An 18,761-nucleotide genomic window follows, 5' to 3' on the forward strand; every position below is an offset into this window, starting at 1 on the left:
ATTCATGTCTCTGCACCTCTGTTTCTGTGCTCCTCATTTTTCCCGAGTGCAAAACTACTGTCCTGCCACCTGATCAAATTATGATAACATTATTATTAGGAACATTTTATCTCACAAAAAGAAAACAACATTCAGAGTGATTAACAGTAAATGTTTTGAGACTATTTTCTTAAGTAGGCCCTATTATATTTTAATTTATTTAAAAAAACATAACCTTATGGCTGGCCAAATAGTGCCAGATATTTAATACTGCCCATGAGAAATGCAACTGAATTCCTTCTTTACTCAATTATTAGAAGTTGAGAAATGCTGTTCATTTTCCACTGTGCTAACTGATGAAATCCTAAACCTGTCCTTCAGATATACTTTGTGTAACATTGCATATTTTTTTAATTACATAATTTTTACAGAAGAATTATACGGTTTTCCAGAAGTGCGATGGTGCTGCTCAAAAGTCACTTTTGGAGGCCACTGTCCCCAGACACCGTCAGCACCTTGCAACTACCTCTTGAGTCCGAAAAGTGGCGTACATAGTGGCACTCAGTCATGAGCTTGTGAGTATCCCCACATCAGCCTAACACCTCACACCTTTGCTAACTCCAGTGTAGAATATTGTCCAACCTCTGCCCAGGAGTATAGTTCCAGAGCCAAGACTTTGTGTGGAGGTAAGTCTCACCAGATCTAACCAATAGCATTCAACCTCCACCACCAGCTCTGGCTCCCTCACCCCAAGAGAGGTGACATTCTGGGTACCCAGGGACAGCTCCTCCAGCCCGGCTGAGGTCTGTTGAACCCCCTTGCCTTCGCCGCCTTGGCAGTGCACCCAACCCCAGCAATTCTCCCTGTTGATGGTTGTTCTGCGGGGAAAGGTAGCTTCCAGAGAGCTTTTTTGGGCTGTGCCCAGCCAGGCTAAGTTGACAAGCCCTCTGTCTGGTTTTGGGTCCAGAAGGGGGCCCTGGGCTTTCCCTAGGCAGGGTCTTGAGTCTTTCTCCCTGTTTTCCCTTTCAATTTTCAATCATTCTTAGTCTTGCCTCTCACCAGTTGGCAAAGCGAAACCTTACTAGGGGCACAAAGCTTTATGATTGACACAAAGATTTATGAGAACATCACAAGCATTTTGAGACACGGCACACTTTTATGTGTAATGATGGCGTTGTCAGTGCGATGACTTACGAGAGAGAAAAACACAGGCACACAGCCCTCACAGCAGGAGCTCAGACCTGCGTCTGCTGGAAGCTTGAATGCGCCCAAATGCAGAGCAAACGCGGGTACAAAAATCCGCTTTGACACGTGTGCTTCAGTGTGAAAGGTGTACTGGATGCCTCCCTAGGGAGGTGTCCCAGGCATGTCCAGCTGGGAGAAGGCTGCAGGACATGGTCAATGCTGGTCATTGTGGCCAGGGAAAGGGAAGTTTGGGGTTCACTGCTGAAGCTGCGAGCCCTGCAACCTGATTTCAGAGAAGCAGCTGAAGATGTATGGATGGATGGATGGATGGATGGTGTTTAGCCTTAATGTCCCAGTGTCTTAGATGGCTCAAAAAAAGAGCAAATGGATGACAGATTGTCAAAGAGAGGGCTCTGGGTTATGTCATGGGCCCTGGAGAACCTATGATAATGTGATCAGGAGAGGGGGAAAGATGTTGTGGGATACCACGCCCTGCCCTCCATGCACAAGATTTCTGTCAATGGTCAGTCATAGACGCCCTGCTTCCCTTCTGTTCACTTTCTCTTTACCTCGGTGTTTTTAATCACCTCCTCCCTTTCAGCTACTCCATCCATGCCTGCCTCGAGGCACACTGCAGATATCAGCTATGAACTCTCCTCTTCCTTCCTCTGCTTCATCTATATTCCCCCTTCCTCACTGGCTCCTCCTTTATCACACACCAGGGATGGGATTAGGAAAAAAGGGTGACATCATTGCAAGACACCAGTCAAAGTGAAAGTTGAATTAGACAAGCTCTTGATCATGAAATAGGTCCCAAATGCAACTGTACTTCTAAAACACACACACACACACACAAACACACACGCACACACACACACACACACACACACACACACACACAAATGGTAAACATACCAATGTGCGACTGATTTGCTTCCCAAAATGCTTATCTATTCCTTCAAAATTATCTCTAATCAAACCATAGCCAATTAAAAGTTCATACGAAGCAATCATAGATGATAACAGATGAGCAGTAAAATGTCTGTATAAGGGTAGACAGGCTAGTCTCCCTTGCCATTTATTTCTGAGTTAATAAATGCTGCACTCAGATATCGGCCACACAATGCAGCAGCTAAGTGAAAGAAAGAGAAGAGCAAAAAATGTGAAGGGAGCTGGATGTGGCAACTGAAAGTCTGTCTTTCAAAATAGAAAAAGAAAATGATTTGTGCATTATTTTATGGATATAAAAATGCTAAATATCAGTGATATTTATATTGCTATGAACAAATGATTTTAATCATTTTGTCAGGGGACCACTGGGTACCCCACCCATAATATCCGGCCCTCTTTCTATTCTTTTTCTTCCCTCAGCCTCTTGCCTCATTACAGACAGCCACACCCAGGTGACCTCATACACTAATGACATGGAAAGACAAGTTCAAAATGCTCTACCAGTGAAACTGGCAAGGATAAATATAACAAGCAGCACATGGCAAAGCAGAGAAAGGCATCATTATTTCTGATGGCTATGCACTAGCTTTATGTACATGAGGATAAACATGCACTGTATGTACTGTGTGTCAAAATAATCAAACAAAGCGTCAAACTACTGTCTTCTGACTGCATTTGACCTCAAATCTAGATCAATGTATGTTGTCCTGTGTGTATTGTGTGTGAGATGCTCTCTAACTTAAGATCACACATTGCAAGCATTTCCATTGTTATGCAGTATGCAACATATACTGTAAGTACCAATAAGTCTGGTTATACTGTAGACAGTTGTACAGGATTTTCCAACCATCTACAGTGTAACCAGACTGACAGTTCAGCCACAGAGAGTGTGTTGCCTGAAGATCTGGCGAATGAACCTGAACTGGAAGCTTCACCTTCAAGTAAATTATCCCAGGACTTGAAGCAAACCTCTTAAATGGCTGAGGCAGTGGTCTAGGGCGGGTACACAGATAAATGAAATAAAGTATTTATTTAGGAAATCAGTGTCCCACCACACTACTGACTGAAGAACAGGTCTCCATTCATTAGCATGTTTCAGTTTTATCACCTCAGGCTCAACAGTTTGTAGGTCACTGCATATGTGTGTGGCTGTAATGTATGATTGGGAGTCTTGGTTATTTTGCTGAACAGCAGCAGCCCTGAGTATCCCTAATTATTTAGCTACAGATACATTTTACCATGAACGGATAACCATGGAAAAATGTTGATCGCATGGCAGTGTTTCCCATAGAGGTACCTACATGTTACTTGGGTAGGTACATTGAGACCCACCCAAGAAGATAAAATCTGAATTCCACTTGTTTTGTAAAATGTAATTTTAAAGCACAAAGACCAACAACCTTCCAACTGCATCCCCCTCATCATGCACACACACATGCACCAGGCAGCATGGATCAGCTCTGGAAATTTGGCCGATTTGATGCACCTACACTGTCAGACAGAGTACAGAGCGGCTGTTTTTAAGTCAAATTTTTGCCTTTAATTAAAAGCACCACAGTTAGTAGTTTCTGCATTGAATGCCTAAGATAACTTATTGCTGTGTTTAATGTTAATGCTATCTTAAAAGTTAGGGCTTATGAAAAAATAGAAAAAAATCCATTCCAGTCGACCCTGAGTTGAAAAATTGGATGACAGAGGATGTTAATTAATTCTGGAATGAGACATATAGTAAAAAAAAAAACAACCTGTGCCCGTAAAAATGAATATGAAACTGACAGCAAGTTCTGTGTAACTTAGTTGGCCTGATTAACGTTACTAGTACTGTTGTTTAGTGTAGCTAGCTTGGTGACTTTGTAGCTAGACCTGGCAACTATCCAGACCCCTTGGTGACTTAAACCGTCAAACTTGACAAGTGACAAAACAAATGATATTTTTTGGTCTTTACGAGAATATCTGTGTTGACATTTGCAACAAAGTGACATGGAAGCACATTACTTCAATTACCAGCTCCTGTCCTTAACAAGAAAAGGGGCTGTCACTAGCCTGTCCCCTGTCTCAAACCATTCTGATGGATGGTCTCACTGCATCACAGCCCAGCCACCCCAACTTCAGACAGGGCAGAGGAGACCCACAACACTCTGAACTCATGAAGTTATTTTGAAAAGTGAGACTGTCACACCGCGGTGAGGTGGTGGTTATTTGTCTTGTCACTTCCTGTCTTATTGGGAAATATTGACTCTCCTCTCGTTTCAGGTCACTTGCCCTTCCTCCTGTGCCAGTCTGATTGTCTGCTCCACCCTGATTGTTTCCACCTGTGTCCCCTTACCTTGTGTTTAAATAGTCTTTGTCTCCCCTTGTCTGCTACCAGTGTGTTTCGTTCTCGTACGTTCACCCAAGCCAGAGATTCAAAGCCCTTGCCACAGCCTTGATCAAGTTACGCAGCCGTTCCTTCTTGTTTTCTGTTTGCATCCCTCTGAGAGAGTTTTTGGTTGTAAGTTTTATACCTTAGTCCAGGGTTAGTAGTTTTGTTTACAGCCCTTTTTCTTTCCTCTGCTTGGAGTGATTTTTCATTGGTTAACTTTCATAGTCCTAGGCCTCCAGTTTTAAGGAGTGCTTTTGAGTTTCCTTTGTTCTGTCTTTTTTCCTCCACAGTTGGAGTGATTTTCATTTATTGATAATATTTGATAGCTTTTGTGTTTTCCTCCTTGATTGGAGTGATTTTCATTTTGTATCCGTTTCATAGCTCTGAGTAGATTAGATTAATTTTCAAAGCCCTTTGATTTCTCTGCTCAGAGCATCATACAATAAAATCTCTTGCTGTGAACCCTGCGTCTGTGTCCTGTATCTGAGCCTGGTCCTGTAAGAGATATTTCAGTTGTGAAATTCAAAGCAGCTGTTTGTTCAATTCTGCTTTGTGTCTCTAGTTCTTTTTATTCTCAACTCCTTTCACCAAATTGAAACCATCAAATAAAACAATCAACAGAAAAAAGTAAATTTGTAGGTCCAAACATATTTAGGTTATTTTTTATTCACTTTTTGTCTCTCTCCTGCTTTGTTGATTCTTTCTATTATATTGAATTATTTTTACATGCAAATTACATGTTAAGCAATTTAACTGATCTCATCATTTGGGGACTACTAGGACAGCCAGTGCTGCACGGTGGTGCAGTGGTTAGCACTGGCTGTCCTAGTAGTCACCCGGCTCGGGCGCGGGATCTTTCTGTGTGGAGTTTGCATGTTCTCCCCGTGCCTGCGTGGGTTCTCTCCAGGTACTCCGGCTTCCTCCCACAGTCCAAAGACATGCAGTTTGGGGACTAGGCTGATTGGATTCTCTAAATTAACCGTAGGTATGAATGTGAGTGTGAATGGTTGTTCGTCTTTGTGTGTTGGCCCTGCGATGGACTGGCGACCAGTCCAGGGTGAACCCCGCCTCTCGCCTGTAAATGCTGGGATAGGCTCCAGCCCCCCCGCGACCCTTACTAGCAAGGAATAAGCAGAAGATGACGATGGAGGACAGCCAGTAGCTACATTCCTTACTCTTAAATATTATATCGTAGTCAACTGGACTGTTTCAATCCGCTTCAAGACATTTTGCCTTTTATCAAAAAGGCTTTTTTAGTTCTGCTTTCCTTACTGAGGAGATGGCAACACTGTTGTTTTCAGCTAGCTCATAAGTGACAAGCCAACATTTACGACAGTACAGTGAGCTAAAAATACGGTAAAGTACATAGCTCCAAATATGTGCCCAATGGAAGGCCCACCACTTAAAAATTGAATTGTAGTTATTGATACTCCTAGTAATTTCTTCATTGTCTCTCCATCGCATTTTGCCCAGTGACATGTTGACAAGTTTGGCTAGTCTAACACAAGAGCTAGCTGGTGAGCTAAAAATTGTAATAATTTTTTGCTCACCAACATAATAGATATTCTCATTCAGTAATAATGATCTCTGACTCACATTTCTGTCAAGAGTTAATGTGAAGTGCATGGCTAATTTGCATGACATGCAAATGACTCATTTGCATAAAAACAACCTAATGTTAGCAATTTGCATCATGTGCAAATTTAATAGCCTTTAAACCTTAACCTAAAATTTAGTCAACGCTGTTAGTTTAATCTGCATGTGAAGAAATAAACATACACACTTTTGTAGTATTAATGGAAAAACTGGACAAACATTACCATATTTCAACATATTTTCCTTATTTTTGCAATGAAGCTAATTGAGATCCATATAGGCAGGCCTTTGGAAAAAAAAATTCAAAATAAAGATTAATTGCTCAGACAGGAACTGCCAACTTTGTGAAAATCATTCAGCCATGAATGTTTGTTTCACCATCGCCTCCACTAACCACTGCCCCACACCACATGTAAATTCTCAAAAAGTACCATTTTTGTGGAAAAAATGGATCACTATATTTCCTCTTTTATGCTGTTTGTGCTAACACTAATATCACTGGATTACAGCAGCTGAATTCACAAAGCTGTTCTCAGGTTCATTTGTTTCTGTTTTAAGACAGTAGAAGAGACCTATGGACTTAATACAACTTGGTTCATTGAAGCTACATGTCAGCTAGCACTTGTTATCTTATACTGCCACTTGTTTCTTATGCTACCATTCACATCTGCAGACACTTTTGTCTCAGTAACCACACCGTTGCCTTGAAAAAAAATCATCACATCCACAGCTTTGCCTTGTATTCAACTGCCTTCACAAATAAAATTATCACTCAAGACAAACTATCCCATTGATGGAGTAGGCAAAGGCAGCAAAGCGGGAGAATGAATGAATTGGAGGAAAAACTCAAGTAAATTGACCTTTTTGGTTGCCAATGTTTGTTAAACACTGTGTTTTATACAATACACATCATTGTAATATCTTTTTCCTTACAGGAAAAAAAACCTTCTCGATATACTCTATTTGTAAAGTGTCATGAGATAATTTTTGCTGTGATATGGGGCTATATTAATAAAATAGACTAGACTTCACTGGTCATATTTATTAGTTAGTTGACTCTTTAAGTAGCTGGAAAGGGATTTGGTTGGCTTTGTGATGTGTGATGAAAAAAGTAATACCACGTCAAAACACAAGGGGAGATGGAGAGGGGGGAAATTTGGAAACTGTAGCCACTTGAGTCATTTGGTTGCTGCTCACATTGAGACAGGTGTGTAGTAAAACACCTGATGAGTTGTCAGTTCACCTTATACGCGGCTTCCCTCATGAACTGTTTAGCAGGCATTTTCCAGATGGCAGGAACAGTGATGACCCATCTCACATCATTGTTGTCAAACTCGCCACCCGTCTGATCACTCAGCTCCTGTCAAGATAAAAAGCCAAAAACACCATGTATTATTAAGTCAGTGTTGGACTGAGAGTTTCCCAATACACAGTTTTATACTCCTGTCTCACTGCACACACCATTATTTTCTGGACAAACCAAATAATATCAGGCAAAAAAATTGCTAAACACTACACAAACAACAGTAGAGGCTGCCTCAGCCCACAGTCAACACTCGCGATTCCCCACACACATTTGCACATTCACAAACACACAAAGAAATTGGAATTCCACACACTACAAAAGCCAACTGACTGTTGGGTGTACACGAGGAATTGTATTTCTTTCTTTTTTTTTCTGGTGTATCATCATGTTGGACACCTCAACCCGTAACCACGCCACAAAGAAGTGAACAGCTTTGTCATAACAGAACTGGAGTGTAGCATCTTGGACCATATGCTCTTCGGAAATGGCCAGAGTACTGGTATTGACAAACAGATACTAATCTCCTGTGTTTTGTGGGAAAAAAAATCAAATGAACCTTCCAGGCCATAACCTTTCTAATGATGGGATGTCACTCAATTTTTTATTTTTTTTTAGTTCAGATCATTATTGCAATGAATATGGAAATGTACAGGTTTCCAAATTTGAGTAGCACAACCGTCGATATATGAGACAGGTATGTTACCTTCAGCGCTTGCTCCTTGAAGAAAGCCAGTGCATACGCAAAAATATCCAAAGCTTTCACTCGCTTCCCATTGGCTGCCTGGAGGTCTGTGTCAATGGACAGATTCTAATTGCAGGGGGGAATATACGGAAATCAGAGTTGAGTATATATATATATTATTCTGTAAACTGTCATCTATAAGTCATTTATTAAACATTAGGTAATTATAAATAAAACATTAATATATCATCATGAATTATTTGTTATGCCATGTCAACATATCATCATCTCAAGATAATTATGCATTAATACTGTAAATGCATTACTGAATCATTTGAAAGTGGATAAACTCTAAACACTTAATCAAACATGATTCAGAACCCCAACAAAGGTTTAAGCTGATATCAAGAGTCATTGGCAGAAATATTTCCCATAAAGGTAAAGAAATTGATCATATAAGCAGTGTGCTGCATTATCAGTGCTGTGAGTGTGGATTCATCCTTACTGCAGTGGTGTGGAGCTTCATTTTGAATTTCTCCAGGTAGAGCCACTGTTTGGACTCGCTGGGGTCAAGGTCATGATAGAAATCACGTGCAGCATAGCCAAAACTATGGAACTTCCTGTCTGGAGTCAGCAAGATTGTGGTTGGAGTCTTCTGGTTGGACACACCGGGGTCTCCGCCTTCCCAACGTCTGGGGGAGACAGGGGATCAATACATGTTTAAAAATTAACCATTAATCTGTAGTGCTCTGAGTGCTGAGAGATAATTTTAAAACTTTCAGTTTGAACATCACTCCTATGCAACTTCCCATAAATTGAATATAAATCAGTTAGAGAGAGCTAAGACGGGGATAGAGGAATTTCAGTCCATATTAGCTTGCTTTTTACAACATTCAAAGATAGTTTATAAATTAATTAGCCATTACATTCCCTGAGAGAAGACCAGCCTCAGCTTTGAGGCTAAGAAAGCTGTCATAGGTTCTCCAGATGAATGGAGGTCAGCTATTATTAGAGTCCTTTCCTTAGAAAAAGTGCATGGTAGGATTATGGAGGCTATTTCACAAAGACTGCCTGATTTGAAGAGGAAGAATAGAGACCTGGACACAGTCAACTGTTACAAACTAATTTCCATTAGAATGTTAATTCTTGGAAGAAGAAAGACTTTAAAAATTTTAATGAGATATTATATTTTTTTAAGTAAATGTGACTGTAGCTGGGCAACACAGTGGTGCAGTTATTTACACTGTCGCCACACAGTAAGAAGGTTCCGTGTGGAGTTTGCATGTTCTCCCTGTGCCTACATGGGTTCTCTCTGGGTACCCTGGCTTCCTCCCACAGTCCAAAGACATGCAAATGGGGACTAGGCTAATTGGATACTCTAAATTGACCGTAGGTATGAATGTGAGTGTGAATGGTTGTTCGTCTCTGTATGTTGGCCCTGCGATGGACTGGCGACCTGTCCAGGGAGTACCCCGCCTCTCGCCCGTAGATGCTGGGATAGGCTCCAACAGGAGCTTCAGGTTGGAAATTGGCATTCTCCACAAGTGGATTTAGTATTGAGACTAGTACTATTCTTATGTATAAATCCTTCAAAAAGTTTGTTATGTTACTGTTATCCCCTCCAGGACTTGATCCCGCTATCTGTCCTTTAAGCACTGAGGGCAATAAAGGCAAAGATTATTTTGCTCTGCTGTTTTTGCTGAGAATATGTTGCAAAAACCCTGGATTTTTGAGAGTTGATATCTTTGGATGTTGCAGGAAAAAATATGGTTGACTGATTCTTTTGTCTCTTTTCATCTCCGAGGTTGAAGACAAGCATATGATGAATATTTTGATATTTTCTAATTCTGTAATTTACTGTTTCACTTTCATGTAAAGGCTTAGTTCCTGGATAACACAAGTTAAACACAAAGAAATAAAAAACATTCTGAGCCTTTTTGCCCTTGAGTTTCATTTGGTAGATTAACCTTTCCTGAATATATGAGACCAATTTAGTAAATTCAATATATACAGTATAAGCAAGTTAACACTTTACTCTATGCACAATAAAACAGAACAGCATTTATCCAGCTTTTTTACATAACATTAATAATCTACTGCTTGGTTTGACTTAGAAGAATCTGAAGACATGTACCCCTTTCCCACTTTAGATGCTGATTTTTCAAGCCTGGGTAAATTTGCTCAAAAAGCTGAGTGATCCTGTTCCCATTGTGAGTAGACAAGAAGTTGCCATTCTGTTTTTGTTCTTTCCAGAGACATTTGAGGGCAAATAAGACAAATCAGATAATTATGGAAGGACTACTCTGTTGTCTCGTCATAATTCACACACACAATGCATACGTGTTATGGGCATGGGAAAGGTACAAATAGGGCATGAATGAATACCATCCATCCATCCATCCATTTTCTACCAGTTATCCCGTTAAAGGAGCCTATCCCAGCTGCCTTTGGACAAGAAGCGGGGTACACCCTCAACAGGCCGGTTACTGAATACCTAATATTATAAATCTTCAGTCTCACCCCAAAAGAAATACAGAGAAGATTTTTCATTATTTTTTTGTTGAGTTGAATTGAAAATATTGTTAATTTTAAAACATCGTCCTAAACTAAGAATCCTCAAGGAATTAATTGATAAAATTAATTTAATCATAGCGGTGTCGTATTAGGTAAAATAGCAGAATCCAAGACATCACAGATGATAGAGGCTATTTGGACTAAACATCTGAGATGGAGATAAATATTGAATTTTTTTTATGTTAATTAATCCAAAAATGCGAGTTAACAATTCAAAAGTTCAGAAAATGAAAGTTTTTCTCCACGAGTAAAGTTATCTCGATCACTGCACTCATAATGTTTCCTTTTAGCCACATTTCCTCCTTGTTCTATGGCAACACTTCTCCTGACTCCATTACGATACATCCATTAATCCATCCATCCCTTGCTTGTCCCCCTATCCTGTTAAGAGTTACACTACTATTATCACAGGTGAAGTATTGATAAATGACAAAGTGTGTTGATTAAGGCTTTTGTTAGTAGAAAAGTCGATCAATCTGTGAACTCCGTATTTGCAAATGACAAATTTAAAGGTATTTTTTTAATCGAATTAATTCTGTAATTTGTTCTGCATGCATATATAAGAAAACAGTCTCTTAAAACAGGTAGACCACTTCTGGCAAAGTCATCTCATCCCCACACTTTTGATTTTTTGATGGCTGTCTTACCTCATAGTGTGAATGCACTCTGGCTCCTTGGTAAACGCGTAAGCGTAACCGCTAGATGTGGTGCCAAAGTCAATGGCCACCACCACCATGAAGGCCATTCCTGATGGGACCTGGTCTGTGTCATTCTGCTGCACAGAGATAATATAGAAAATGGATTAGATTAGGACATGTGATGACACACGATGGTACTGTTTCTAAGAGTTCCACACATACAAAAAAACTGAGTTGGGTATAATCATATTAAAAACGACCATCAAAAGTACCAGGCTGGATCCACATGAACATCATAAAAAATTTCATAACACTAAAAAGGTATTAATCATGATATACAGTAACAATGCATCACAATACCAGGATAATATCAATAAAAGTCTGTACATCCACATATTTGGTAATGTTTTTAGGCCTGTTTTTTTCAAAATTTTACTGAGAAAGGTAGTTTCACTCGCTTGTGTGTGTGTGTGTGTGTGTGTGTGTCCAGACACAGTAAGAAGTGTTTTAGCATGAGACCAAGCCATTTAGACAAATAAACACAATTCAACTTCTATTTATAACCATAATACAGGTTTATGTAATTGATAGCTTTTTTGTAATTGTTGTTTTTCTCCAAGGCTGAGATGGATTATTAGTAAATATTCATTTTCAGTGAATGTTCAAACACCAGGATAAGACTACCCTTCAATGGGAATACATTTACCAGAATTTTGTGTAACTTTTGTGTGAAATATTTGATAAAATGTAAAAAAAAAAAAAAAGAGAAAAAAAAGTGTTCGAGCCAGTTGATAAACATGCAGTATTCAGTAAGTATTTGGTTGGTTGTGAATATATTGATAATATGTTGTTGCTTTTTAAATCTCTGCTCCACATGTTATGTTTTCACCTGTGTGTCAGTTTGTTTGTTGCTGTTTTTTATTTTCATCATACTTGGTCAGGGGATGTTGAACCATTTTCATTTTGGGACCAATCCATTTTACATTGCAAAAAAAAAAAAAAATCACACTGGCCTTGGCAGAGCTCAACACTCTCTAAAAACCCTTCTAGTTCTTTTTCCAATTTAACAGAACACTGTGGTTGGACGTCACTCATCATCTTGTACCCCATCAAATAAAGAACGAATTTTTGTCCTTTTACAGCTTGAGAAATCACCTCTTATCTACAATGGACCCATTTTTGTGACATTTCCTTGTCTCTTTGTAGATCAAGTCCTTTCCTCTGTGGGTTTTTTTTTTTTTTGTGATGCTGTGAGTCTTTCCTATCTCATAGTTATGTGCAATGTTTATTCAACAGTAGCACCCCTATGGAGATCTGAGCATCACTTCTTAGGGTTAATTGATTCAAACATTTGCCTTCTGAAGTACAGTTCCAGGTGCAATGCAAAGCAGCTCTTGTGATAATGTCCAGATCTTAAAAAAAGAAGACCATTGTGCAGATGGTTGATGAGACAAGTCATGAGATTAAACTGCACACAGTAATGGCTCATCATTAATCACAAAAAAAAAAGAATTACCTGAATGTGTGAGGGAGAAAGCGGGGTGATTCCAGGGTCTCCCATGCTCTTTGCCGGAGAAGGATTAGCCATTGCATCTATTGAATAAGACAGAAATAGCCTGTTTAAGTCAATAATATTGTGGAAATTTTATTTCTTGCCATCTGCATAAATGTTCATAGAAGTATTATTCGGCTTTGTGTAAACAAACTAAGTGTAATAATGGCAAGGTAATTTTGTCGTTTCATGGTGGAATCTGCATAGAAGTTGCTAGATTCAGGTCCCAATAACACTCACAGAATCTTCTTTTTTCCTAATAAGTTATTAATTCCATTATTTCAGTTTTTACTTATACTGTGCAATGTACTTATTTTTACATCACTGAAAATTGTCTCTTATTATTTTTTGGTTTTGTCCCTCAAACAAGCCCATCAGATTTATAAAACAAAACCAGACTGGTTGCATTATTATGGGACAGTTCTGTTATCCAGCATCATCCTTACAACAGACACAAAGAAATCTGAAACAATGACAATTTGTGTTTGAGTGTGCATGTGAAACTATTATAAACATGATTTTTTGTGCCCCACCAAGTAAAAAAACAAAAACTTCCACACAGACTTTTTCCATGACATTTTTTTCTTCCACAAATATCAGAGCCAGGAGCAACTTCCAAATTTGTCACTCGTTGACCTGGTTCTATAATCAGATTTTCAATTAGATTGGAGAAACTTGTGAAAAAGTGAAAACAAACTGCACGTAACATCATTTTGCACAGTAAACATGAAACATTTAACTTTATTAACAAAAAAATACACATTTTTCATGACTTGACATTTTTCCAGCATATGTATGATTTTTATAAAATCTCTGTCATGTTATTGTGACATATCCCTACATAAAATCTAATTTTAATGATATTTCATATGTTTAAACTGCAGAGCTAATTCTCATTTGTGATAAAATGGATAGCTTGTGTGACATTTTAGCTATTCAATTTATTTTTGCTGTTACACTTTAAATGATATACTCATCTAATTTGAAAATGGCAGTAAATGCTTATGCATTCATGTTGTTTATCTCGACCCACTTCATGAAATATTGGCCATAATTACTATCAATTTGTATGAATAATTCATTTCCCCTGGACAGTATGGTGATCATCTGTCCTGTCAAGTAATAACAGCAGGTTTGAGTTTTGCTGCTACATGTTTGAAGAAGAATGTTATACTCTGCTAGAGTCTGCATTCTTCCATGATGGACTTAAGGCTGCTTCATCTTGCGCTTAAAATTGCGGTTGCAAGAATGGAAAGTAACACTTACAAACGCAACATTTTTAAGCTGCAGATGAAAGGTAATTGTTGAAGTATCCATTGGAAAAATAATTGTGATGGATGGTTGTCCACACATAGCTAACATTTTACCATCTATTTTACTAAGGGGACCATCATGGTCTTAGATAGACAGGCTATGATCTTATTATTGATTGCAATTGTAAATATAGGCAAAGTCTAGTTACATGCAGTCTTTTTCTTGAGAGAATCTACTCGACTCTACCTTTAAGTGGCAACGATGGAGAAACAGGGTTAAACTGAGAATTATTCAGGCTTAATTACATTTTAAATGGGGCTAAATTCTGAATGCCCAGGCCAGGAGATGCCTATGGGAAGAAATACATTGAACAGTCCTGGTAACAGAGGAGAGGAAACTAATCTCAGGGGCTATTTTGAGGTTATGGTTAGTTTGTGACTCCTACTCAAATTTACATGCAAAACTAACTGCCAAATTGCTCTATGGGTTCTTCTATTTTGTTGAACTTGAACATGAACTCTTAAAAAATATCTGTAAATGTCCAGGGACTAAAATAGTGTCCCCTTTTCTGGTTCTCTCCTAATGGCAGACATCATATACTCCATTCAAACAGCAGAAAAGTCTGTTGCAAGTGTCTTAAAAATGACATGACATTTCAATTGAATTGAGGTTCATCTCCATACTTTCTACCATCACTTTCATTAGTCTGGCTTAATAGCCTTCACAGAAAGTGTTCTTTGAAAGCACACAATAATAATACTCCCTTGACGTATTGTAAGCATCTGGTTGAATTGTCTCACGGCAGGACATCACGTTATCCTTCCTATTTTTTCCACTTCACTCACCCTTTTCTCTTGTCCACCCCTACGGAGTGGATGAGTGGTCTGAAGACCCATAATACACTTTGCCAGGCAATTAGGGTGCCGAATTACAGACCACCTGTGGCTAGATTCCATCTAGCCACCAGCCAGCATATTTCTCAGCAGCCCACTCTCAAAACCACCTTTACAACCTTTAGCTTTTATTCCCAACAAAGGCCATAAAAAAATCAAATCATGATTCAATAAAGGACAGTTATTAGTTTTGTACTCACTTAAAGGTTGTAAAAACAATGTGTATATACATTTGCAAGACATAGGATATGAAAAAAAAACAAACATGGGGTACATTTTACACATTTGGTAGAGATCCATCGATTTGGACAGGGAATCGAACTGGATGGTTTTCAGTGTGCCCAGCTTGACCGATGATTGGTTAACATCACATCGTTCTGTTTCCTAACCAGTCACTTGCCACTGTGTGTTGCTTCACTGGGAATAGCTGCAAGTCCATTTTTGACAAATGGCATGCCAATTGACACAGAGCAGATCAGGCTTGACAAACCATCTTGACAAAAATGGCAAAATATGTCTGATCAATTTTCAAAATACAACAGCATATGCAGGCTCCCAATCACACACGATATATACATTACTCTGCGTGCACATCCATCCATCCAACCATCTATTTTCTACCACTTATCATGTTAAGGGTTGCGGGAAGGCTGGAGCCTATCACAGCAAAATTTGGGCAAGAGGCGGGGTTCACCCTCGACGGGTTGCCAGTCCATCACAGGGCCAACACATATAGACAGACAACCATTCACCCTCACAGCCCCGCCTAAGGTCAATTTAGAGAAACCAATTAGCCTCGTCTCCACTTGCATGTCTTTGGACTGTGGGAGGAAGCCGGAGAACCCAGTGAGAACCCATGCAGGCACAAGGAGAACATGCAAACTCCACACAGAAAGATGCCATGCCCCAGCCAGGGCTCACACCCGGAAACTTCTTGCTGCGAGGCGACAGTTCTAACCACTGCACCACCGTGCCACCCTGCATACACATGATAAAAACAAATAAATTAAGTGACAATTACCAAATCAGAAGAATCTGAGTATTAGCAAAGTTGGAAAGCCAGCTGGAAATTGCAGCTGTGTAAAGGACTGACCTGATTGGCGTCACAGCCGGAATGTAGTGCAACCATGCCTGGTGGTAATTTGGGATCAAGCTTGCAATTTGAAAAACATGTAAGGGGAGCCACAACATAAACGTCCCATAAAACAAACTTAATTTACAGAAGAGTATTAGGGTCATCCATAGGAAAAAAAATAGAGAAGGTAGATTGTTTCATCATGTACTTTGAGAAAAAAGTTGAAATGTCAAGGGAAAAAAATGACATCCACTGTCGAGAGTAAAGTAAAAATACAATGTCAGCAATAAAGTCGATATACATTTTCAAGAAAAGAATTCAACATACAATGTCTTAAATGAATGTCTAATAATAATTCTTTTTCAAGTATGTATGGTTTATCCTTCAGAACAGTCACAGTTTTTGGCACAGTCTCATTAAAGTCCTAATACTGCTAACTACAGTGTGTTTGTTAGCTAAAACAGAAAGTATTTCTTTGTTATTAAAGCCAAATATGAAGAAAGTTTCACCAGTTCATCTAATTGCCTGCACGGCACTTTTAGAAGCAGTCACATGTGCTGGTTGTTATAGTCTCAAGGCTGACTTTACTATCAACATTATATTTCAACTGTTTCTTGACATTGTACTTCTACTTTACATTTCAACTTTTTTCTTGATGTGCATGATGAAAAAAATCGACTTCCTCTCATTTTTTTCTCCTCATGGGTGGCCCTAATACTCTTCCATACTAATCAGACACTAAACAACAAAGGGAAAGCGGCTAAGGCCAATAGGCAAAGCTCAAAGCCAAGCTGAAGCCTGCTTCCGCTCCTGTCCTTTATTTGCTGCTGCATTCAAGTGCTTTAGTTTGATAAGTAAAAGATATGTCAGACACAACAACTAATTTTCAGAAGAATTTTATTTGTACCTCTTTCAAGTAGGAGAACATATATTTATAGTTGTTTAGAAAAAAAACGATTGTGTAACCCAGTGCATTAAGGTTTAACTCTAAGATTAACACTTCTTTAATTATGAGAATTTAATTTCCATATGAGAAAAGTTGATATTAATGTGTCTATATTATGTCAAGTATAGCTGTAAGACAGATAATTGGTAACAGCAAAAATCAGAAATTGGTATCGGCAAAGAAAAATGCAATCAGTGCATCTCTAAAATTTGGTGTATTCTAAATTACAGCCTGAGCTAAAGCAAGTACAGATTATGCTTGGGTCCTGATTGACTTCCAGTCAGACCAACACAGTTAAACTAGTGAATAACTTCATGGAACAACTTGAGACATAGAGATAGAGAGAGAGAGAGAGAGAGAGAGAGAGAGAGAGAGAGAGAGAGAATATGGAGTTAGCAATAATGTTGTAGGTAAGAAGATGGCAGTGCCATGTGTTTGCAAAGTTTAGGTCATTTGTCAGTTATTAAATGTTACAAATTATTTTCTACCAGCGGGTGGTAAAAAAGATAACTTATTGATGATTACAGTGCAAGTGGTTATGCCTGAAAGGGATCACTTAAGCCTCTTCCCACATGGCAGACTGGCCTTTATGGTGTATCAATGACTATTTAATGACAAACTGCTCCTCAGAGTTTTTGGCTATGCTTTTCTCTCATCTTGTTATTCGTAGCTGGGCTGCAAAATTGTTTGTCATTGAACATAACAATGTCACATCTAACGGGCAAAACAGCTCAATCTCCTACTAAAATGAACAAGATGAAGCCAGAAGAGACCTCCATCACAGAGTGACAGATTCCATCCCCCATTGTGGATTAAAAAAGCAATTTTATTGGAATTCTGGTCTTGGCTTGGCTTTGAGCATGTCCTATTAATTGGGCTACTCATTTGTGAGGGCCTGTGCAATTACAGAGCAAAAGCCCTCTTGAATTTTCCATCCATCCATCCATCCATCCATCCATTGTCTTCCGCTTATTCCTACACACATTAAGGGTCGCGGGGGGGCTGGAGCCTATCCCAGCATCAACGGGCGAGTGGCGGGGTACACCCTGAACAGGTCGCCAGTCCATCGCAGGGCCAACATACAGAGACGAACAACCATTTACACTCACATTCATACCTACGGTCAATTTAGAGAATCCAATCAGCCTAGTCCCCAAATTGCATGTCTTTGGACAGTGGGAGGAAGCTGGAGTACCTGGAGAGAACACACGCAGGCACGGGGAGAACATGCAAACTCCACACAGAAAGATCCCACGCCCGAACGGGACTCGAACCCGGAACCTTCTTGCTGTGAGGCCACAGTGCTATACAAAATACCAAGTTTTATCTATATTCACGAAAAGTGAAATGCAAGCCAAGATCTGCAAAAATGTACACTTCTGCACACAAATCAACAGGAAGCCTGCCATTTTGACTTGAAATTTGCATGTCATATGTCAATTTATAGCTGCACGGTGGTGCAGTGGTAAGCACTGACCACTCAAGGCACACATATTTACCTCACATATCACATTCTCAAATAGCATGCTGATGCTAATTCTGGGACTGCAGAATGTATGTCATATATAACAAACATTATCTGAAAGACACCAAAACTACAATTATATTCTTCACCGCCTGCTCTCTCGTGCCACCTCATGGTTGCAGGGAGAGACTCTTTTTGTCGCAAACTAAACTTGTTCACCTGCTCCTTTTTGCAAAATCTAAATGTTTTACAACTGATTAACCAAGCATTTTTAACTGTGTACAGCTTTTTTGCTCATTTTTT

The 18,761-nt window shown here is 39.3% G+C and overlaps 1 protein-coding gene across 5 annotated transcripts in view; it reads right to left on the bottom strand.

The window, feature by feature from the left end:
- hspa12a (heat shock protein family A (Hsp70) member 12A) overlaps positions 1-18,761 on the bottom strand; it is a 63,229-nt gene that overhangs the window by 18,697 nt on the left and 25,771 nt on the right. For 3 of the 5 annotated variants that reach the window (XM_086179988.1, XM_086179986.1, XM_086179984.1), the window contains exons 2-6: positions 12,790-12,866; positions 11,283-11,410; positions 8,567-8,753; positions 8,083-8,187; positions 7,317-7,433 (exon numbers count right to left, since the gene is read on the bottom strand). In XM_086179988.1, the coding sequence (XP_086036114.1) occupies positions 7,317-7,433; positions 8,083-8,187; positions 8,567-8,753; positions 11,283-11,410; positions 12,790-12,866 (614 nt within the window). The remainder of the gene's footprint in view (positions 1-7,316; positions 7,434-8,082; positions 8,188-8,566; positions 8,754-11,282; positions 11,411-12,789; positions 12,867-18,761) is intronic. The other 2 variants (XM_086179987.1, XM_086179985.1) reach the window with 1 other exon arrangement.

The sequence above is a fragment of the Aulostomus chinensis genome, chromosome 16, assembly GCF_037954235.1.
Source record: "Aulostomus chinensis isolate RoL2024-O1b breed Wild chromosome 16, RoL_Achi_v1.0, whole genome shotgun sequence".
In the NCBI taxonomy this organism is placed as follows: Eukaryota; Metazoa; Chordata; class Actinopteri; order Syngnathiformes; family Aulostomidae; genus Aulostomus; species Aulostomus chinensis.